The sequence below is a fragment of the Cryptomeria japonica genome, chromosome 3, assembly GCF_030272615.1.
Source record: "Cryptomeria japonica chromosome 3, Sugi_1.0, whole genome shotgun sequence".
NCBI lineage: Eukaryota > Viridiplantae > Streptophyta > Pinopsida > Cupressales > Cupressaceae > Cryptomeria > Cryptomeria japonica.
This window is the reverse complement of record NC_081407.1, coordinates 692,661,232-692,685,510: the sequence shown is the minus strand read 5'-3', so window position 1 is coordinate 692,685,510 and position 24,279 is coordinate 692,661,232. Positions and strand designations below refer to the sequence as shown.

The window sequence follows — 24,279 nt, the reverse complement described above, 5'->3', positions numbered from 1 at the left end:
GTAGAATTGGATTATATACCTGCTCCTCCTTCCCAGAGTGACATCAATGCATTTGGAGCTGATGATCCTCCCGCACCCGACATGCTAGATGCCGAGCTAAGAGTCATTGAATCAACCGAGCCGGGTAACCAAATTGAGGAAGGAGAGATTCCATCCATTCAGGAGATCAAAGTACATGAACCCACCCAACAGAGTCGCCATGATCCTCCCACACTCGACATGCTAGACGCTGAGCTAAGAGTCATTGAATCAGCCGAGCCGGGTAACCAAATTGAGGAAGGAGAGATTCCATCCATTCAGGAGATCAAAGTACATGAACCCACCCAACAGAGTCGCCATGATCCTCCCGCACCCGACATGCTAGACGTCGAGCTAAGAGTCATTGAATCAGCCGAGCCGGGTAACCAAATTGAGGAAGGAGAGATTCCATCCATTCAGGAGATCAAAGTACATGAACCCACCCAATAGAGACGCCATGATCCTCCCCCACCCGACATGCTAGACGTCGAGCTAAGATTCATTTAATCAGCCGAGCCGGGTAACCAAATTGAGGAAGGAGAGAATCCATCCATTCAGGAGATCAAAGTACATGAACCCACCCAACAGAGTCGCCATGATCCTCCCGCACCCGACATGCTAGACGCCGAGCTAAGAGTCATTGAATCAGCCGAGCCGGGTAACCAAATTGAGGAAGGAGAGATTCCATCCATTCAGGAGATCAAAGTACATGAACCCACCCAACAAAGTCGCCATGATCCTCCCACACCCGACATGCTAGATGCCGAGCTAAGAGTCATTGAATCAGCCGAGCCGGGTAACCAAATTGAGGAAGGAGAGATTCCATCCATTCAGGAGATCAAAGTACATGAACCCACCCAACAGAGTCGCCATGAACTGCTGCTCCATAACACTGCCAAAGATGACTCTACCGTTGAAGGAAAGCAAAAGACAGAGGAGACCCGCGAGATCGAAAAGATTGAAGAGCTACCATCACACAAAGGCACCAGACGATTGTTCAGTGAAGTAGGAGAAAACTCTGCTGCAAGCAAAGAGCTTGACACCTCCTCCACTCCTCCCATAACCGAGCAGCTACAAATTTGTGATGAGATAGCTGAAAACATCAAAGAACAGAGTGAAAATTTAACCATAGCATCAGTCCAGGCTGTACCTCAGGAATGGTTGATTGCCCGAGCCCAGTGCAAGGCCGCCACAAAGCCACCCATTGATTTGGAGGACATCTTCTCACGTATAGATCAAGCTAAAGCCAAGGGGAAGAAAAAGCCCAAGGCATATTCTAGAATAACCAAAGATGAGCAAAGAAACCGTACTCTTCACATCGCCACCCTGCCTGTAGATAGGCCAGCAGATCAGTTCACACTGGCAGATTATAGCATCACAACCGTCCCCATCGGACGAGCCACTAAGGAACAGGAAAAGGAGGAATTCAAGGATTCAGTACAGAACATGCTCAGGCAACTTGAAGAGATAACAGCTGAAAAGGACATGTATCAAGCTCGTGCCGAGCAGGTTGAGGGATACATCGATCAACTCCTGAGACCATTGCACATTGATTCCGAATCCCACATTCCCCCGACGGCCTTGGCACATAGGACCACAACAGAATTTGAAGGAGTACGGGATACTGCGAGGGCCGTTAGAGAATGGATACAAGGCATCAAAGGGAGGGGAGAACGAATCCTCGAAGAAGTAAAACAGATGGCTCACCATCAAGAGACCACCCTGGTCCGGTTATTAGAGGTAAAGAGGGAATCCCTTAGAATGCATGAAGTGGCTGCCACTACTCTTCCCCTCATGAGAGCTCTCTTCTGGACCCATGCATAGATTCCTACATTATCCACCATCCTAGATTCTTATAACATCATCACTCTTAAGGAATGGTACTGGACTATCACCATGAAGAATGACACAAGAGAAATCATTGGTAAAGAACACGATGCATACGAAACAATTCTGAACACCATGCAAGAACTTGGCAAAATGATCCTCTGATCAATGGTCTCGGTATGGCAAAATGACCTATCCGATGAAGTGATACAGCCGGACTGGGACGAAAGACTAGGGACGGATAGGATCACCTATTTCGCTAAGGACCTAAGTTTTGCTGGTCAATTCCAGTCAGACATGTGCTTCGAGCATAATCGTTCCAGCTGGAAGGATGGTTTGAAGCACGTAGACCAATACCTTGAAGGCATGCAGTATAAATTTCGTCATCCTCCTATGCCTCCATTCAGTTTGCTATTCCAATTGTGCCTCAGGTTCCAGGAATATGTTCGTGAGGAACGTATAGCAAGTCGAGAAATTTGGCAACAATATTTGCACGGCGAGGATGAATTCCTCGAAAAGGGATGTGAAGCTGAAAAGGAAAAAGTGCTCTCCTAAAAGTGTTTTTTCCTTTCTAATTTTGAAAAGTGCACTTTTTGGCCAAAGGGTCATGTTTGACTTCCAAGTCAACTAAATGTAAAACTTTATGTGTATGCACCTTTTGGATTATTTTGGATAAGTTTTAATTACCTTTTGGGTAGTTATTGCTCTCTTTGGGGTAGTTGCTGATATTTACCCTCCATTTATGGGTATGGGTACTCTTTTGTAAGGATGAATCTGGGCCTTTAGTTTAGATTAGATCTTGGCCATTCATCCATTTTTGAAGCCTATTTAAGGGACTGGTTTTCCCTCATTTTGGAAGAAGTTCTTGGATTGTTGCTGAAGCTATGGCGAAATTTACAGGATTTAATGCAAAGTTAAGACTGTTTCAAGTTTCCCTGTGAGTGCATGGTCTCCTTCTTCATTAATCTAGAATTTTCAGTTATGTTTCTTTTCTTTATATAGCATTTTCTGAGTAAACATCCGATAGAATCCTCGTTGTTCATACCATTAGGGAATGGCTGATTGTCTTTCCTTCTGCATGGTTAATCTGAACCTTTCATATGCTTAGTTCGGTTATTGAATGCTGATTGAATGAATGTCAAAGTTTTGATGTTGTATTTAATAGCATGAAAATTCAATTTTCCCTTGAAGATCACACTAGATTGATGCAAGTATTGTGCTTAAATGGCTGGTAATGCTTAATCTAGTTATTTGGAGGTGTCTATCTGTTTATTGAATCTGCTATCTTAGTTAAACTTTATATTTTTTGTACCCCTCTCTCTCCATCCCCCTTTTTTCCTTTTTTCTACCAAGAGAATCTGCAATCCTATTGAAAACAGTATCAACCCAATTGAAACCACTCGATAAGAAAGACTATTAAAGTTCTAGGGAACTCATCCAGCAATTGCCTATTTCACCGTAAGTCCCCTTGTGTTTCCAGCAAAAACACATCAAACCACTGAGTAACCCCGTAGTCAAGACCTGACAAATGAAACCTTGAGGTTGTCCCTTTTGATCAAACGTGAGAAACAGCATTAGGGATTTCCTTATCTCAAGAGAGGATAGGATACTCAGCGAGTTCATTCTATTCTGTGTTGGCCGTAAGGAGTTTGCAGCAATGCGACTTTAGACACGTCAACAGGAATCAGTTCTTCCTTTCAAGGATTGTTTCATCTCTTGAAGAGGCATTTTGATTAAGCAAGGTAAGGTTTATTTTCAGTTTTGCTTGTTAATTCTTATAGCGTTGATCGTACAATTTCATAATTCCGATGCATGATAATTGATTACATGAAATCTGAATGTTAACATATATAATAATAGATAAACTATTATTATATATGTTAACATTAAATGATAGATAAATCAAATATGGGTTATGATATTTGCCACCGATCGCACCATTTCATGTTAACGAGTTAACAAAGGTTGTGATTAGAGCGATTCATGGTAAATCGCATTCCTTGCGATCATTCAAGCAAGCGATCTGATCTTAGTGTTTGTTAAGTGTTGTGTTATCATGAGTGGTACGTAGGGAAGACATGTGTCTTCCCACATGGGAAGACATATCTCTTCACTACGTACCCTCTTATTCACATATATAACATTCATACGGTGAGGAGGAAAAACAATACAACAATCGATAAGTGTTGTGCATCCTTCCCTTCACACTGCAGTAGTTTGAATTTAATTTCAGATTATATCTTCATGTCTTCTATCCTCTTGATCAACATAAGGAATACCTGAAACAATAATCATTAGAATTAGATTGTTGGAGTTAGAACTCTGAATCTTGATTGAAACTATATTGATCACAGAATTTGACTAAAATTAACATGGTATCAGAGCTAAGTTAAGGATGATCAAATTAAATTCTGTAACGATCATATAGACTTTCACCTGACTCTTAGTAGATCACATTCCTATAATCCTAATGGCAACCGGAGTTAGGTTTGAAGATCGACTAGATGGAGCATCCAATTTTGTATCTTGGAAATTCAGGATCATGCTTGTTTTGAAAGAAAATAAAATTGACTCCTATGTCAAGAGAGAAACTCCTGAACCCTCTGATGATATAGAGAAAATTCAGTGGAGCAAGGACAGTGAGAAGGCTCTTAAGATAATTGTGGATTCAGTGAGAGATCACATTGTGCTAGTTATTTCTAAATATGAGATGACTTTTCAGATGTTCAAAGCCCTAGCTGACATTTATGAAATCGACAACACTAGCAGGGCTCTCACCTTGAAGAATCAACTACACCATATAAAGATGAATAAAGGAGAGACAGTTACATCCTATTTCTGGAGGATCACTGAGCTTAGGGATCAACTATCCACTAGTGGACATCTAGTAGACAACAAAGAACTTGCTATGATGGCCCTAAATGGACTTCCTACCTCATGGGAATTGTTCATTCAAGGAATCAATGCTCATTCTAAATTTCCTAAGTTTGATAGATTAAAAACCGATTGCATTCAAGAGGAATCTAGACTTGTCACAAGAGGAGTAAAACAAAACAATGGTAATGAGGACATTCAAGTTCTAAATTCTAATTCCCACAAGAAAGGAAAGAAGAACTTTAAGAGAAAGAGGGACAAAGGCTCAAATGGAAAGGGGTCTTCAAAGAAGAAGAGAGACATTTCTGAAGTACAATGTTTCAGATGTGACCAATATGGGCACTATGAAATGAAGTGTCCAGACAGGATCAAGTAACAGGCTTCAATGGTAGAAGTTAAGAAAGGGAGTGATTCTGAAAAACTAGTCTTCTACTCAGCCCTCTCTAGTCAAGTCACCTCCAGTTCCAACACATGGGTGATTGACAGCGGAGCATCTCGACACTTAATTGGATTTCGTGAGCACCTAGATACGCTTGTGGAAAATTCAAATGAAGAGGTGACAATTGGTGATGACTCAAATTATCCAGTTATGGGAATAGAAACCTGCAATATCAACCTAAAGTCAGGCATATCCCTACAGTTGACTGGAGTTCTATTTGTACCTGGTATAAAGAGAAACCTTGTTTCAGTTTCTGTACTTGAAGATAAGGGTTACATATTAACCTTTATGGAAGGAAAGGTACTTGCTTGGCCAAAGAACTCCACCATCAAGAAAGCCCACACCATTGGAGTAAGACAAGGGAGCCTTTACAAACTTTGCACCACTCCATCTCAAGCCTTGATTCATGAGACTCCAAATTCGAATGAACTTTGGCACAGAAGATTAGGGTACCTTAATTTCCATGCCCTACCTAAGATAGAGAAGATGGTGATAGGCTTACCCAAGCTAAGTCACAGTTCTGAAGGAGCCTGCAAGGGGTGTGCCTTGGGAAAGAATACTAAAGGGTCTTTCAATTCTAGCAATAGTAAATCCAAAAATGTATTATAATTAGTTCATTCTAATTTATGTGGACCCATGTCTGTACCCTCCTTAGGGGGATTTTTATATTATGTAATATTTGTAGATGATTATTCTAGGAAGACCTGGATATATTTTCTGAGTTACAAAGAGTCTGAAGAAATCCTTTCAAAATTTAAGGAATTCAAAGCTCTTGCAAAAAACATGACAGGTAAGAAAATCATAACCTTAAGAACAGACAATGGGGGGGAATACACTTCTGATATGTTTAAAGATTATTGTATAAATGCTAGGATTAAGAGGGAGTTAACTGTACCTTATAACCCACAACAAAATGGGGTAGCTGAAAGAAAGAATAGGACTATAGTAGAAGCTGCTAGGGCTATGTTGTTTGACCAAAATATAGAAACCTCATTTTGGGCTGAAGCATCTAGGATAGCTGTGTACATTCAAAATAGATGTCCTCATTCTCTTCTTGATAATAAAACCCCTGAAGAAGCCTTTACTAGTAACAAAATTGACATAAGTCATCTCTGGATCTTTGGATGTCCAGTCTATATTCATGTTCCCAAAGAAAAGAGATCAAAGTTAGAACCTTTTGGAAAGAAAGGGGTATTTGTTGGGTACAGTGAAACCTCTAAGGCTTACAGAGTATACATACCTGGACAAAGGCAAATTGAACTAAGCAGAGATGTCATCTTTGAAGAAGACATAGCATTCAGGAGGTCCAAAAGCTCTAATGAATTAGAACACCAAGATCCTTCTACAAGCATGGATGAGGAACCCACCCCTGAGATTCAGAGGGAGACCCCTGAAAACGTTGAGCATGAAGTACAAGACTTACCTTTAGAAGAACCTTATCCTGAAACTAGGAAGAGACCACTTTGGGCTAGAAAGATGCTTCAAGAAGCTGAAAATTATGCTTCTCCAAATGGGACCTTCAGAGAAAGTAAGAGACCTAACACATTTTCCAGTTATGCTGCCTTGATGAGTGAGATCATTGATGCAGAACCTTCCTGTGTTGGAGATGCTCTCAAGCATCAAGTTTGGAAAGATGCTATGTCAGAAGAGTATTAGTCAATTCTGAAAAATGATGTCTTGGATATTGTGCCTAGGCCTAAAGGCAAATCTGTGGTATCTTCTAAATGGCTCTTCAAAATCAAACATGCAACAGATGGCAGCATTGAGAAGCAAAAAGAAAGGTTTGTTTCCAGAGGTTTCTCACAGAAAGAAGGTATTGACTATGAAGAGACATTTTCTCCTATTGCCAGATACACTTCTGTCCGAGCAGTTTTGGCTATTGCAACATCTAAAGGATGGAAAGTCCATGAAATGGATGTTAAGACTACTTTTCTGAATGGTAAGATTGAAGAAGAAGTTTATTTGGAACAACTTGAAGGTTTTGTGATTCATAACGCTGAATCACATGTCTGCAGATTAAAGAAAGCCCTATATGGACTGAAACAGGCCCCCAAAGCATGGTATGAAAGAATTGATCACTATCTCTTGGGATTAGGGTTTTCCAAGAATGAAGCAGATCCAAATCTCTACTACAAGGTAATCAATGGTGAATTATTAATTCTTATTCTTTATGTTAATGATCTACTAATCTCAAGAGAGGATAATCGTATTTCTCGGTGTAAGAAAGAATTAGACTCCGAGTTTGATATGAAGGATTTAGGAATTCTTCACTACTTCCTTGGATTGGAAGTTTGGCAGCAGGCAGATAGTATAATCCTTAATCAAGGAAAATACACCATTGATATACTCGAGAGATTTGGAATGATGGATTGTAGATCCATGACCACACCTATGGAGATAAATCTGCACAAGCTAAAGGAAGTAGCTGTAGAATCAGAGTTTGCAAATCTTACCCTCTACAGACAGATTAGTGGATCTCTGATGTATTTGGTAAACACAAGACCTGATATATGTTATGTTGTTAATACGCTAAGTCAGTTCATGTGTGAATCTAGGGAAATACATCTTGTTGCTGCAAAGCATATTCTAAGATATCTTCGAGGAACTATTGGTTTTGGTCTGAAATATAAACATGTAGACCTTGACCTACATGGATTCACTGATTTTGATTGGGCTGGAAGCGTAGTTGACAGGAAAAGCACATCAGGATGTTGCTTCAGTCTAGGATCAGCAATGATCTCATGGATATGTAGAAAACAGTCTTCAGTTGCTCAGAGTTCTACAAAAGCTGAATACATTGCAGCCTTCATGGGAGCAAGAGAAGCAGTATGGCTCCGGAAATTGCTTGTAGGACTGTTTGGTCAGCCCTTAAATCCTACTGTCATCTATTGCAACAATCAGAGTTGTATCAAGCTTTCAATGAATCCAGTATTTCATGACCTGTCTAAACACATTGAGATTCCTTATCATTATGTTCGCGATATGGTGGAAAGGAATGTGATCCGATTGGATTATATTAGTACAGGTGAATTGTTAGCGGTAATATTGTACGGAATAAAATAGTTAATTAGATAGTACTTTACTTTCATTAGTAATGTAACCGAGGGATGGTAGTTACGGGTGCGACGGTTGGCCCTCGCATCCCCTCGGTACCTTTATATACCTCGGAATGTAACTTGTAAAAGACATGAATTATGAATGGAATAGCATTTCTTATGTTTTATCTGATACCTATGGCATTAGTATTCAGCATTGAGTATTCTGTTTGTATGTTCTAGACCGTTCACCCAGAGGGTAAACAGTGATCAGATTGCAGACATTCTTACCAAGCCTCTCTCTAGGATCAAGATTGAACACTTTAGAGATAAACTTGGTATGTTTGAAAATGTAATTTAATTTTGAGAGATAGTCTTATTTATTCTGATATACTAAAATATTTAAGATGTTTAATGTGTAAACTCTTTTATTTGTCATGTGTGTGACTCCATGACTTCATGGGCCCCCTGTGAACATTATTGAAGGGTGACGACTTTTCAATAATGAACACTTGTATCAAATTGATATTGTAAGGTGACGACTTTACTATTACCAATTTATCTATCTTGATGGATATCATGTGACTTTATATTTGTGGACATGTCATGATAGTATATATCTCTGAGACATTATGGTAGATATCAGCTGGTTGATATCATTAAATAAACCATACTTATGATAGAGATCTTCATGGTGAATATTATGGACATAATATTCGTGGACATGCCATGAATCGTTATCAGTATGGTAGGCATCATGTGACTTGATGCCAATGCACATACCTAATTTGATAACTATGAGTTATGGTGAGTATCATGAGACTTGATATTCATTGTTGAACCATATCTCTGAATATCACTATGGTGTGATATCTCTTCCCTTCACAATCAATGGATGAATTGTGATGTTTTCTCTAACATGAAATTTGTCCTCCCTAGCTAAGAGGGAGTGTTAATTCTTGTAGCGTCGGTCATACAATTTCATAATTCCGATGCATGATAATTGATTACATGAAATCTGAGTGTTAACATATATAATAATAGAGAAACTATTATTATATACGTTAACATTAAATGATAGATAAATCAAATATGGGTTATGGTATTTACCACCGATCGCACCATTTCATGTTAACGAGTTAACAAAGGTTGTGATTAGCAATTCATTGTAAATCGCATTCCTTGCGATCAATCAAGCAAGTGATCTGATCTTAATGTTTGTTAAGTGTTGTGTTATCATTAGTGGTACGTAGGGAAGAGATGTGTTTTCCCACATGGGAAGACATATCTCTTCACTACGTACCCTCTTATTCACATATATAACATTCATACGGTGAGGAGGAAAAACAATACATCAATCGATAAGTGTTGTGCATCCTTCCCTTCACACTGCAGCAGTTTGAATTTAATTTCAGATTATATCTTCATCTCTTCTATCCTCTTGATCAGCATAAGGAATACCTGAAACAATAATCATTAGAATTAGATTGTTGGAGTTAGAACTCTGAATCTTGATTGAAACTATATTGATCACATAATTTGACTAAAATTAACATTGCTTTCTTTTCCTTTCTTTTTGTTTTCTTTCCTTGTTTGATCATTCTAGATGTATGTTTTGTTCTGTTTTAGTTCGGGTTTGAGAGAGATCTTCCCCTTTCTATCCAAGTCTTGAATGTAATTTAAGAATTGCATTGTCTTTCCCTTTTCTTATTTCCCTCTTTGCTTGCATTTCGGGTTTGAAAAATTCAATTGCAAGTAAGATGAAAAAGTGAGTTTTTCTCCTTTGGTTGAAAAGACGTAATCATCTTTTGCCAAAAGTTCAAGTTTCAAAGTTGCTAAAAAGCATGTCTTTCCAATTTCGGGTTTTAAAAACCTGATTACAATTTAAGGTTTTTCCCATTCTCTTGAAGATGATTTTCCAAAATTCTTTCCTTTTTCATCCGCATTCATCATCCTTGTACACACATTCCATTCCCATTATCTTTTCCATGTCAAAATTCCATTTTTCACACATTCCTCAATTTTTCTTATTACAAGTATGCTTGCATTTGGTTTTTTACAAACCCGATTTGAATATGTCCTACCCCACATACATACTTGTAACATATCTCCCAATGTCTGAAATTGACCAAAAGCCAATTTCCAAGCGTTCTTATTTATTCACCATTCTCCTCTCAAAGAGGGATAGAGTTTTTCCCATTGAAAAGAAGAAATATGTTTCATTCGGTTGATCTTGATGTTGCTTTGATACTTCTAGATCTTCTTCGCAGCGTGCCAAACTCTTGTTCAATGCCTGATTTACTGTCATCTTCTATTCGAAAGAAGATGAAATACGAATATGACAAGTACTAGAATGATATCTCCCCTTCTCAAGTTTCCTCTTCCATGGAGCATATCAAGGAATACGGAAATAGGGCATGTTGACATGTCAGAGTTTGTTAAAAGGTGGAGGATCCAAAGGATAAAAACATGCAGCGCTTGTTGGATAGTCATATCGATCATGCTTCTTCTTTTCCGGTGGCTTCCCTAGAACTTGAGTTTGTTCTTGCTTGTGTTCACCATTTTGATAAAGAGATAAGAACTATTAGAAATGATGATGGGGAGGCGATAATCTGTCTTGATGCAGACACTATTGAGAAAGTTTTTTAGAATACCACCAGCACCTGTGTATATGGAGATTTCCAAAGATAGTGCAGCTGGATATTATGTTTCAAGATAAAAGGATTGCAAGCGCCACATTAACAAGTGGATCCATGAGCCACGAGCCGCTTTCACAAGGTGGGCTAAGTTATACCTTGGTGATTTCTAATGGGAAATTGGAGACATCATTACTCTCCTCAGCAGAATGTTGGGTCTAGAGCATTCTAATGTTTTTGAACCCTAGATGTATCAGTTTATCATGTTTATAAGGCAGTCCCATCACATCTCGTGGGGTGAAATCATCAGTTATGCTTTGTGTGAACAACTTGCAGCAGTCCCTACCACCATGACATTCTACATGAACTCATACCTAGTGTATCTAGCCGCATCCCTTAGACACTTCCCTGGTCTTTCTACCAAGGGTGATCGCTCGTTTATACCTGTATGGGATTACTATGATCAGTTACCTTTGAGACCCAACAAATTGCATTATAGGAGGGTTCAAGATGCATTCTTTGATTATTTTATGTGTCAGTTTGACAAGACACTAAAGAATAGAAGAGTGTCAGTTGAGGCATGGGAAAGAGTGAATGAATATGGCTGCTTATTCCTTCAATTGTTGACATTCACTTACATGAGAGCTAGATGTTACAGTGGGCAACCGTACATGCTTCCTAGATACCCAACTGATAAGATTATTCTTATGGAGTTGGGAAGACAGATCATGGTTGTTCATCCACATCAATATGTCAGGCATAAGGTTGGAATGGGGATTTCTACAACTAACGCATTGAAGATGCGCCTGTACTCCCTCATTACATCCACCAAAGCCAAAGCCGTGGAGACCGAAATGCAGGGGATAAAACTCGAAATGTTCAAGTCAAGAGCAGATTTGTACTTTCAAGAGTCTTTGAGATATGTAATTATGCAATTCTAGTTCAAAGTCGTCATCATCTCCATGTCTTGTCATGTATTGGTCATTTTTTTAGAATCATTTTAAGTCATGTGGCCAATTTTTGCGAGGACCTGCTTCACCATTTAGGAGATTTTAATGCTTACATTTTATGAGCCTATTTTTAGAAAATATTTAAATCTCATTCCTAGCGCCTTGTCATGAATGAATATTTATGGCTTATGGTCACCCCACCTCCCTTTTCTACCTGGTTAAAATTTCAAATCCAAATCATTTACCGGTCAAAAGTTATGATTATTTTCTTAAATCAGGTCACTAGGTTTTTAATGGGAAATATTTAAATTTTTTTTCAAAAATAATTTTAATATTTTGAAATAATTTTTATTTATTTCCCATTATGATGATTTTGGAGGGAAAAAATCAAAAGGCTTTTAATGGCACCCTTCCCATGTCCCGGTGCTAAAAAATGCGAGTTTCCTAACCTCGTTGTGTTTCATTGCTAAAAAAATGTGAGGTTTCTAACCTAAAAAAGGTTCAAAGTGCTCTGAAATTGAGCAATCCTAACCTCAAAAGGTTGAAATTGCTCAAAAGTTGAGCTATTCTACCTTTTAACCTATTGCTCCAAAAAGTCAAATCTTGAATGTTATTGTTCCAAAAAGTCAAATTTCAAACCTTTTTGCTCAGTTGCTCGAAAACCTTGACCTACAAACTTCTTATTTGGAGGTTTTTGAAACTATTTCAAGAATTTATAACTGCCAAGGCATCACAGTTAGGAATGCTCTAATATAAACAAATGCAAAATGTTTAAAGCATAAACAAGACTCGTGGCCTACACAAATGCCTCAAAGAAGTTTGATCTTATGGGCGCCATTTTTGCAAGATATACATAAAATCTTTTTCTTGAGAAGGCTTCAAAAGTTTTCAATGCAATTGGCAGGTATAAAGTCATAAATCAACAGCCTTAGCCAATATCTTTCACCACTGCATCAAAATAGGAGCATAGAACAGCGTATGGTCATCCCCCAAAGCGTGCAAAAGGAAAATTTTGTCAAATGCATAATTTCAACCGCCTTGCTAGATAAGCATGCAAATTGTGGAAACACAAACAATGCATGTGAATTGTTTGTTAGAATGATGCCATCTCGAGAAATGCCTCTTAGATTTGTTGAAAAGGTTTTTGAAAGTTTCAGCAAATGCAATTGGTTAGCGTCCTCCCTTCTGTGCCAATTCTACTCTTACTTGTGGTGGCTACCTTGACGACACTTGAAATAATTTAAAATTTGTGATGGTTGTGTAGACAGGTTTTTTTGGTCCTTGTAGATCATGTAAATATAGGCTGAGATGCTCACGGTTGACATGTATGCAACACATGGAGGTGAAAATAAGCTGTTTGATAAAGCACCTCAATGTCACTAAATTTCATGGAAAGCAACGATTGTAGATTTTGTACAAAAATGGATTTAATGTAAGGTTTTAGAAACTTTCAAACAACTGCAAAAAATTTGGTGCACAAGCAAGCCATGTGGACTGTTTGCTAAAATACCTCAAGTGCCCTGGTCAATGAACATGCAAAATGTCCAAGTGAAGACATGGGATTTCAATTGTTTGACAGAAGGCCATGAAATGAAATGATTGCAAGTTTTGTAGAAGATAGATTTGTTGATACGACTTTAGAAACTTTCAAATGTTGTTACACATGCGTGCAAGATGTGGAAGCATCGACAAGGCGAGTGAATCGTTTGACAAAATGCCCCAAGAATTGTGGCCATGAAGAAAGTTATGATTACAAGCGGTGCACAAAATGGTCTATTGGAAAGGCTTAAGGAACTTCAAAGCAATTACAAGGCAGTGCTCTCCAATATAAGCTAGCTTCTTGTCTACCAATGTGAATATGGAAGCGTAGATGACGCATGAACTGTTCGAATGAATGCCACAAAAAGATGCCATATCACAACCAGCATAATTATTGCAGAACATTTATAATATGGATTTGTTGAAGAGGCTTTAAAAACATTCAATCAAATGCAAATATGTAGGTGTAAAGACAAATTCCAACAACCTTTGACAACAATCTCCTTGCTTGCACAAAATGGGAGCTTATGAACACGTTATGGATATCTATTAGAGCATAATGGTGGAGAGATATTTTCTGGATATTATAGCTGGATTTTCTCTGGAAGGGAAGTGCGCAAATTGTGGAAACATAAAAAATTTATGCTAATATTTTTACAAAATGTCTCAAAGAGATATCATCCCAAGGAATGAAATGAAACGATTGCAGAATTTGTTCAAAATGGATTTTGCAAGGAAGCTGTCAAAATTTTTGAATTAATGAAGCACTCTAGATTGCATTCTAACATTGGAAACATTGTTCACGTGTCCATGGTTGACTTTCATGCCTATGATGGCTACCTTAAGGACACGCTAAATTTTATTATTAATATGCCTGTGGTGATTTTGTGGATGCGTTTTTTTTGGTGCTTACAAATTATATATGGATATAAGCTGAGTATTTGCAACACGACTTCTTAAGTTGGCTCTTAATGATGTTGCAACATATATCCTTTGAAATCAGCCCTATGAATGAGCATTGCTGAAACTCAGAAAACAGATCGCATCCACAAATAAAGGATATCTATGCAAAGTTGGAGATAAACATTAGATAGTTGATGGAGGAAGAGGCAGCACCATGTTGCAAGGATATAGAGAAAATAAAGAATCAGTTACATAATTGTTTCTCTTCTGAAAACACGCATACACAATGTGGATGAATAAGTAAACATGATTTGTAGGTCTACCCAAAATATGGGAGGTGTAGTACTGGTTATGAGCATTCATTGAAATTTGAAGAACATTTAAATATTGTTGATGTTGTATTTGCAACTACCACGCCAAACATGTGTATTTGCAACTTCAATGATGGTTGATATTCGCAAAACAATTATGAAAATGCTTTGAAATTCTGGTCGATTTTAGGGGAACCACGGACTATAGATACATACTTGCTTTATTGGTGCAGCTCAAAATCTCATTTAAATCATTATAACTTGAGCTTTGCTCTATCATAGAGAGCATATGAAGACCAATTTTCCAATGGACTGATTGAAAGATGGAATGAACCTAGACCTTGTTCTTGAAAATCAAAGATGATGATAATATTCTTGATGATTGGAATGTGTCAAAAGTCATTAGTTATGTTTTGGTGTTATCTTCTGTGATAGTGATTTTTGTTATACTTTTGACATAGGTTAGAATTTAGACTCCTTTTGTGTAAAATCTAGGTAGTTTCTAACCTAAGTAAATTTTATTTGTAATTGCTCCAAAATGTAAAAATAACTACCTTGCTCAAACTAAGTTGGTTACAAACCGGTTACAGGTAGTTATCCAATAAGAAGTCTATAAATATGCGACTCAGCATTGTAATGGGGACACTTACAAAAGGGGGAAACTTTGCAAAAACTTTCAGAGAAACTTATGATAACTTCTGGCTTCACACTATGTACAGAAGGGTTTTTGAAATTGTAATCTTTCAAGAAGATAATGAAGGATGCATCTTGGTTTGTGTGTTATAAGTGCATTCATTTGTTAATATTTCTGATTTCTTGTATGTCAAATGAGTAATCCCTTTTTATGCAAATTTGTAAGACATTGATAATTTGTGTAGCTGATGTAATGATACACAATTAGGATTTGATATCTTAGTTTGAATGTGTTGAGGTAGTCTATCTCTTCGTATGTCGAGTTTCATGATTCTTTGTTCATTGTCAATGCATGGATAAACATATTTGTTGATAAACCCCTTTGTAATTGTTATCATTTATAGAATCCTATTTGGTCTTCGTATGTCTTTCGATAGGCAAGAAATGAAGTGGTCAACTCAAAGTGAAAGTTATGAATTTTATCCTTCACTTGCTCAAATCCCTGACATTGGGTGCATTTTTCCTTCACTTGCTCAAATCCCTCCCATTGGGTGCATTTTTCCTTGATTTGCTCGAATCCTCGGCGGTGAGGTGATTTTTCCTTGACTTGCTCAAATCCCTATCAATGAGGTGATTTTTCGTTCACTTGCTCAAATCCTCAGAAGTGAGTTGATTTTTCCTTCACCTACTAAAATTCTCGACTATAGTGTCCCCTTCTCGATAGGAAGTAACTAGTGGTCCATTAGCCTATTCTGGAAACCGGTACGTTGACTAGAATGAGGAATTAGGGTTTCCTATTTTTGTGGAGTCTGTGAGAGCAAATTGATGATGATCTGGTAGGGATTCTTCAATTATGATTGTGGATTCCTTTTGGGTTTTTTGAGAACTTCACAGAGGTATAACATGCATCTTGTTCTGAAGTGGTTTCTGAATTTACTATTTTTAGTAAGTTGGTGGCAGGGGACTGGATTTTGAGGTTTTTCTGGGTTTTCCGAGCTCATTCTCAGGGTTCGACGAGCATTTTTTTCGAAGTTGTTTTCACGACTTACTATTTTTAGTAAGTGTCAGTTTAGGCAGTACTAGTCTTGGTAGTCTTCAGTAGAGCTCCAGTCCAGTTTAGATTAGTGTTTTCTGCACTTCAGTTCACATGGTTGATTTGGCAGCGATCAGTGGTTGATTTATAATTGCTTAATTAAATATTATTACTTTATCCTAAAGTTTGATATTTAATTATTTTATTGATCAATTTTGGAGGAACGACTTAGGAAGGAAAAATAATACCTCTTATCCTAAGTCATATTTTATTTCCTAAGTCAGGTGGGTGGCCAAAAAATGAAGTCATTTCATATTTTATAATGTTTTCCATGATTCGAACTTGTGTACCTTGGCTAAGTTCGACTAGGAGGTTTGGACGGTGGACGCCAAGTATGGAAGGGGTCATCAAGTTTGTGTGCTAGTGTGTGAGAAAATATTTAGTCGAATACAAAGCAGAGCATATTTAATACAGAGTAGATTTTGTGAAATGTGAAAGAGTACAAACATATGTTCATCATCTGTTGAAGAAGCAACATCCAAAAGGTGAAATTTTGTAATGTCCCCTCTTTCCTAGAAGATCACTCAATTGTAGTTTTTTTGTCTATTTCCATCTCCGTAGACGAATCTAGTGGTTAGGAGATGTCAGCACTGGCAAGGGGTATTACACTTGCCATTTTCTAGGCTTGGATGGCTTATTTTATAAGTACTTTATGTTATTTTATCATAAAGTCACTTTTATGCTAAAAATAGAAATATTATAAAGTGACTTTATAAAGTTAAATTAAAACATAAAGTACCCCCTTGGCACCCACCTAGACAACTTAATGTTGTTTTAAAAAGGTGGTTTTTAATTTAATGAGTAATAAGACCCTCAAGGGGTCGAACTCTCTAAATGGGACTTTATTTTAATAAATTCATATAAATGTCAATAAAGAGAACCCTATTTGGTACGGCTAGGGTTGGAGGTTATTAAGGTAACATGTTGGGCATTCTTTGGTCATTCCTTCAATCATTTTTACATCAGCTGTTTTGGAATTGAGCTCTGCAAATGGCTTTCAGCAGCAAACCAGCCTTTAGGGAACGAAAACTCCTTGGGGATCAGTGAATTGGACGACAACCCAGTTCATAATTGTGGGGAATTTGTATAGGATTCCTATTTGTGCTTCAATTGAGGGTAATATCAACAGATTCAGACTTCACATTGCAGATTGAAGAGGGTTTGGAAACTCCCAAAGGCTGCCGTACCATTCCTTGGACAAGCCATACCTTCTCTTTGCTGGCTGCACCACTTGCAGGCCTCTGGGTGCACAAATTGGGTTGTACATCTCAGTAGAGGGTTTGGAATTGGAGTATTCTTCATTGTCAACGCTTTCCAGCAGAGATTTGATGCATTCTTCAGGCTACAGATGGCAAATGGGGTTCAAATCAGTCATTCATTGAGGAAAACTTAGTAAATTTAATAATCTTGCTTGGTGGCCAGGCACAAATCCTAGCAGTTTCAGTATATTTGATTTTATTAATTATAGTTGATGCAAATAAACTCCATTGGAGTCATTAGTCATCATTGGACCCTCATCCTTTGTGTTCTATTCAAAATTATTCAATAAACCCCTCTCTTGGCTAGGCGTTGGATTCCTGGTATGCTCATTGTGCTTTGGTGAAATAAATTTCTTGATTCTGAAAGTTGATATATTGCTGTAATAGAAATCAGAATTCTGAAATTAATATACAGACAATTATATTTCTGTATATGGCTTTCAAAAGTGTTGGATCATTAGCATTTGTTCATGTGTAAACCCTATGCAGTCTACTAGTAACAAACTTAAGCAAAAACTATCGAAAAATCAGTCTTAAAACCTCTAAACAGCAGCATAAGAATCAGAAAAATTCAGTATAACCTAGCTGGGGATCTTTCAAATTTTGCAGAAGAGGTTGGTGCCTCCTAAAAGAAGAGATTGGTGTCTCTTGCTGAATTGGTGCTCTGTTGTGGGGGTTGGTTTCTCTAATGGGTTGGTCCCTGCATATTCTATAAGTGGGGATTGATATCTCCAATGAGTTGGTGCCTACAGATATTGTAAGATCATTTTATTTTTGTTGTGACTAGATTTGGATAGTAGATCCAAGTAGTCCTTCTCCATGGTTTTTCTCCAAAGGGGCTCCACGTAAATCTTGTGTTCTTAATTGTGTGGATCTTGTGTGTTTGTTGTTATTATAGTTGTTTAAGTTTTAAATAAGTAAAAGATTGTCTTAAATTGATCCCCCCGACCTCTTAGTATAAGTATTTTCTTATCACCCTAGGCCAGCTCTAGAGTCTAAGGGAGGAACCAAGGCAAACCCAATCTACACATGAACTAGAATAAGAGTCTGGTTTGGACCAATTAAAGATTTTAGAACCTTATAAGATAGTTTGCTAAGATAGTTTTTTACAATTAATTGCTTAAATATTTTCCTTCTTATTACATGGTCCTAATATATTTGCTTAATGTTCATACTTGTGAGTGTATGTGTTGACTTCTATGTCCTATGAATAAAAACTTTTAATTGTACTCGTGGCTTTTCCTTATTTGTACAATGCATAATATATCCGGGTACGCAAAATTTCTACCACCACAAGTTTTGATGTTCTTTATTGAAATAATATTTTTTCTCTAGTGGATATCTTAGAAATCTTTAAAGTCTTACATTATCCATAATTCATTTTCATTGCATGTTGAATTGTGTAGTCCAAATTTAAAAATACCGTTGCAACTTGGACCTTCATATATTTCATATTTCTGACCTAAATCAACCATTATTCTGTATAATGCTTGAGTTTTTTGTATGGTTTTGGTTTAAAATATCTTGTTACTTATTCTATCCCTTTTATTAACTTGATTATGATTTTTTCTTCTTAAGTTTCTGTATAATTAAAATTTCTCTTTGTTTTGTTAATGTAGATAAACAAGGAGGAATTTGCAGATCTGTGTGATGCAATTTCCTTGAGATTTGAGAAAGAGCTTGTGGTAATGTCAACTCCTTTACTAAAATGAGCAGATTAAATAGTTTATAGTTATGTTAATCTATCACTTAACAACAGTTTCCTTTACATTGGTTATAGTGAAATAGTTTTTAGTTTTGTTGATTCTGACTCTTGAAAGTGACAGCAAACTTATCACCTACATCGTACATTTTTGGATGATATTGTTTGCAGCCATCTTTGTTTGAGAGATATCCATACTTCTACCATTCCACACCATGTAATTGTTTGCGGAATTTTGTAAAGAGCAAGATGTTTGACTACATCATCATTTTCATGCTTTTTCTAAATTTGGTCACAATCATCATTGAAACAACGGTATGCCTTGATATCCTAAATTAATGGTTTTCATTACTGTTATTACTTTATTTTATAATATAGACTAAATTTGAATATGTGATTAATGTTTAGAACTTAGAAGAAATAAAGAATTCGGGAGATATTTAGATAGATTGGGCATTATTTTATATCATGTGTTTGGACATCACATATTTTGCAAAATACAAGAAAAATTTCTTCTTTTGTATGTTCCTCTATTTTGTATTTGAGGCACTCTATTCCTAATCTTTTTTGGGTTTTCTTTCCTTTGATTGTGCAACTTTATTAAACATTTTAATCATCATTTTTAATTTGGAGGTTTCTTCATCCTTATCTTCTAATGTACCTCTTGACTACCACTTTTAATGTTGTTATATATCCAATATTGTACTATATTTGTCATGTTAACTTGATGTTGGTACAACTTTTAGTTTTTTTAAAAAAAATATTTAGAATTCTCTTCATGAAATATTGCATTTTGATTTCATCTACCATCATTTTTGTATCTTTTGGTGTAGATTCAGCATTATCCATTGAAATATTTGGTTGTTTCAACCTTTTATTGTTCCAAACTAGTCAATGCATTATGGATTTGGCATTAGGTGCCACCTTTAAATTCATTGTTGAATGCTTCTTCACCCTTGCCCATGTTTTTCTTGTTTTCTCTTCCAATTGATCATGCCAAATGATTGTATATCTTTGAAATGTCTATGGGATATCCTTTTATTGTACAAAGAGGTGATAAAATTGGGTTTTATTATTCCTAGGTAGTGAAGGTATTTTTGAGTGGTAATTGTCCATAAAATAGGATGAATACTTCTTACCCATGTTATCTATCTATGAGATTAAGAGAGTTTGATTGTGAAAAAAAAATGAATCATTGAAATCACAACAAGAATTTAACTTTGTAGCAAAAATTCATAAATCAGAAGTAACCATCACACAAAAGGAGATACAAGCATATACCATGGAGAAACTCTATGATAATAACACTACCAAAAGTGTGGGATACCTATTTATGCACTCCAAATGGCTTATTTACAATTTATCCTAGTCCGTAGAGCCATTCAAGAGCTTGAGAACACTCTTGCAAGACCAAACATATACCTCTTTACTTCTTCAACTCTGTCACATGGCAATCAGAACCATGAGCTAATACACTCTCAAACTCTATTAACACTTGAGTCATACAACTCAAACAACGTCCCATGATCCATAACACTAACATAAAACAAAATATGTAGTGTTGGTATAACATTTTATTCACCTTGGATATTATATCTCAAGTGTGATATTGCAACTATTTAATATGTTTACTTAGGATAATTGGGTTATTATTTATTCTCACCTAAATAATTAATAATGACATGTTTACACCTTCACTTGAGGTAGACAAGTATGACGACTACCTCATCAATCCTTGATTGATGGTAGTTAGGTGTCACCTCTATTTCATCAAGCCCACCTCTATATTAGTCAGATTGAGTTAACTCACCTCTTGACTGAGAGTTATTGTGAGTTAATTCATATCTTTTGGACATGTCATCTCCTTGATTCATGCATCTGAGATGCCTATATATTTGTAACTGTAATGTCTCCTTTTACATCCTTTGCAATATCTTTGGAGATTCCAACTTTCTTGTTGAGTGCAAGTCATTTTGGGTTAGTCTAATAGTGGCAATGAGTTTTGGAGATAAAAGCGAACTTCATGGTACTTTTCGATTGTAGTGCAAACACTCTAGGAGTATTTAACATATCTTGGAGAAGTTAGCTATTTTTGGGAAGGACAAATTTTCATAAGGTTTGATTTCTTGAGCGCTTAAGAATATTTTAGCATGCTCCTATTCATTTTGGTCCATTCTAATATTAATGATAGAAGATTTCCACAATCCATGAAATATTGTTGTTACGTCTTCTGGATTAGATTGTGTGTATATTTTTTAATCATCAACATTTAGGATCACACTCTGTGGTCCATCATCATTATGCTCTCTATCATCCCGATGATGGATCACAGAGTGTGATCCGAAATGTTGATGATTAAAAAATATACACACAATCTAATAGCTGCAACAACACCATTCTAATATTTTTCATAACTTTGGGTAGATGTGCAGAAAATAATTTAGGAAGCAAATAATTAAATGTTAAGTTGTCAAAAAAGAAAAAAGTTAAGAGACAATTTGTGTTAATTAGTTAATTGGGGTATAAAGTCATTTATAAGGACCTAAAAGGATTATTATTTAAAAAGTGATTTTTAAATATATTGTTGGAAAGTTCCACATGGGGTTATAAAAGGACATTGAAGAGACTCATTTCACTCATTCTTGACATTTGATATTCTATTGAAACCCTAGTTGTGGAGTTGAGCAGATTTCTATAGTGTTGACGGGTGTTTTATGACCACACCAACACAAAATAAAGTTTCCAGCGGTCACTCTATCCTGTCTTGATCAAAATCCCATGTATGCTTAAGATATCAGGAAGATCATACAGTGATTCCAAGGTTCCAACTACGTATCAGCGACTTTACGATTGATATAGACTCGTTTGGTTTGATGTTGCTGGTAATCCAAGGGAACTTACGTACAATGAAGAAGACTTAAACAAATTTGTAACATCAAGGAGACTTTGCAAATGATTTGATAGCAAATAACTCTTTTTTTTGGGGACTTATTCGATGAACAATGCAGAAAGTAAATAGGAAAGGGTTTAGAAAGATTAATCTAAATCTAGGAACTAAACAAATTACAAAGATTTAGGCAAGATTGACCACACTTTGCTTCGCCACTTTAGACAACTACACAAAAAGGGTGCAATCTTCAAAAGTTGTTCTTGTAAGATTTTAAACCATCAATGAACACCATCAAAGAACATTTCTCAATCAACAATCTAAGTGAAGAACGCACATGTAAAAGCTCAGTCCAACCTTGCACTGTGGATAGAAATCATCTATCGGCAAAAGGTATGAGCGTATGATCTCATCGTAAAACAATGCAATCTATTTCATTCATCTAAATACTTGAAGCAAATCTAATCTAAGTGAGGAAGATTGTAATGTCCCTACTAGTTAGATATTACTGTCCTGCAAAACAGATTGTTAGAAATACAACAAATATACATATATAACTAATTTAATTTGCAATTAAACTTAAATTACTTAATTAATACTAATCTCAATTCTTATTTAATTAAAAGGATACGAGTGCAGTACTGGGACATGTCCTTAGGCGGCTGTGAAGCTCGCCTTCTTGGAACCCATCTTGGTTCCAAGCCATCCAAGAAATCGAAGGTTAATTCGATTCTTGTCTTGGATGTAATTTATTACACCCAAGCCATCTAGGAAATCGAAGGTTAATTCAATTCCAGTCTTGGATGTAATTTCTTACACCCAAGCCATCCAGGAAATCGAAGGTTAATTCGATTCCTGTCTTGGATGTAATTTCTTACACCCAAGCCATCCAAGAAATCGAAGGTTAATTCAATTCCTATCTTGGATATCTTCAGCAGATGAGTACACAAGCACTTGTTCTTGGGCTTCCACAAATTTCCTGCACTGATGGTGTTTGTCATGGTTGTGTGCTTGGCAAGCATCACATGGATCCCTTTCCGAAGGGAAGAGCCCCTCGTGCTTTGGCACCTTTGGAGTTGATTCACAGTGACCTCATGTCATTTCCTACTCCTTTTTTTGGGGCCAAGTATGTACTCACATTTATTGATGACTTCTCCAGACGCACATGGGTGTACTTTCTTAAGTACAAGTCAGATGTCTTTGATTCATTTCGAATCTTCAAGACATTTGTAGAGAAGCAGTCTAGTTGTTCTATTCGACGGATACGTACAGATAATGGGGGGGAGTCTGTGAATCAGGCTTTCAAAGATTTTTGCACTGAGCATGGTTTACAGCATCAGTTTATTGTTCCCTACACCCCTCAGTAGAATGGTGTCACTGAGAGAAAAAACATGACTTTATGGGAGATGGCGAATTGTATGATTCAGTCCAGGTCCATGGATTTGTCTTTTTGGGCTAAGGCAGTCAATTGTGCCAACTACATTCACAATCGGATGCCTCACAAGGCGGTTCAACATATGACCCTTGAGGAGGCTTGGTCTCATGACAAGCCTGATGTTTCTTTTTTCCGAGTATTTGGAAGTGAGGCATGGGCATTTATTCCTGATGCTCAAAGGAGAGCAATGGAGCGGAAGAGCTGACCCCTCATTTTTGTTGGCTACTGTGAGGATGTTAAGGAGTACAAGTTGTTTGATCCTGATTCCAAAGAGGTCCTGCTTCGACGGGATGTTCAGTTTTATGAGTGCCTTCCCACAGTGGATACCCTGTCTCCAGTGTCTACCCCTCTACCTACTCCTCCCACTGCATCTCTTCAGGATCATTTTGAAGATGATTCTGATGATGTTGCTGATGATCCACCATCTCCACCTCCACCTTCTCCACCTTAGATGCCCAAGTGGGCTCGCTTTACTATTGAGGCATCAGGATCTATAGCCGATGATCCTTCAGATACTCGTCGCACCCTTTCTCATACTGTGGGTTCTAGTCTTTTGAGTCATGCCATTTCAGATGATCCTCAGAAGTTTTCAGAGGCAATGGGACACCCTGAGTGGGATTGTGCTATGGAGGAGGAGTATTCTTCTTTGATGAGGAATAATACTTGGGATCTCTGTCATCTTCCTAAGGGCAGAAAGATGGTTCGGTGTCGATGGTTGTATCGCACCAAGTATGCTGC

General features: G+C 37.1%; 1 protein-coding gene across 2 annotated transcripts in view; it reads left to right on the top strand.

Moving 5' to 3' along the window:
• LOC131078352 (two pore calcium channel protein 1) overlaps positions 1 to 24,279 on the top strand; it is a 396,229-nt gene that overhangs the window by 208,986 nt on the left and 162,964 nt on the right. For both annotated transcript variants that reach the window (XM_058016023.2, XM_058016024.2), the window contains exons 12-13: positions 19,137 to 19,202; positions 19,391 to 19,534. In XM_058016023.2, the coding sequence (XP_057872006.2) occupies positions 19,137 to 19,202; positions 19,391 to 19,534 (210 nt within the window). The remainder of the gene's footprint in view (positions 1 to 19,136; positions 19,203 to 19,390; positions 19,535 to 24,279) is intronic.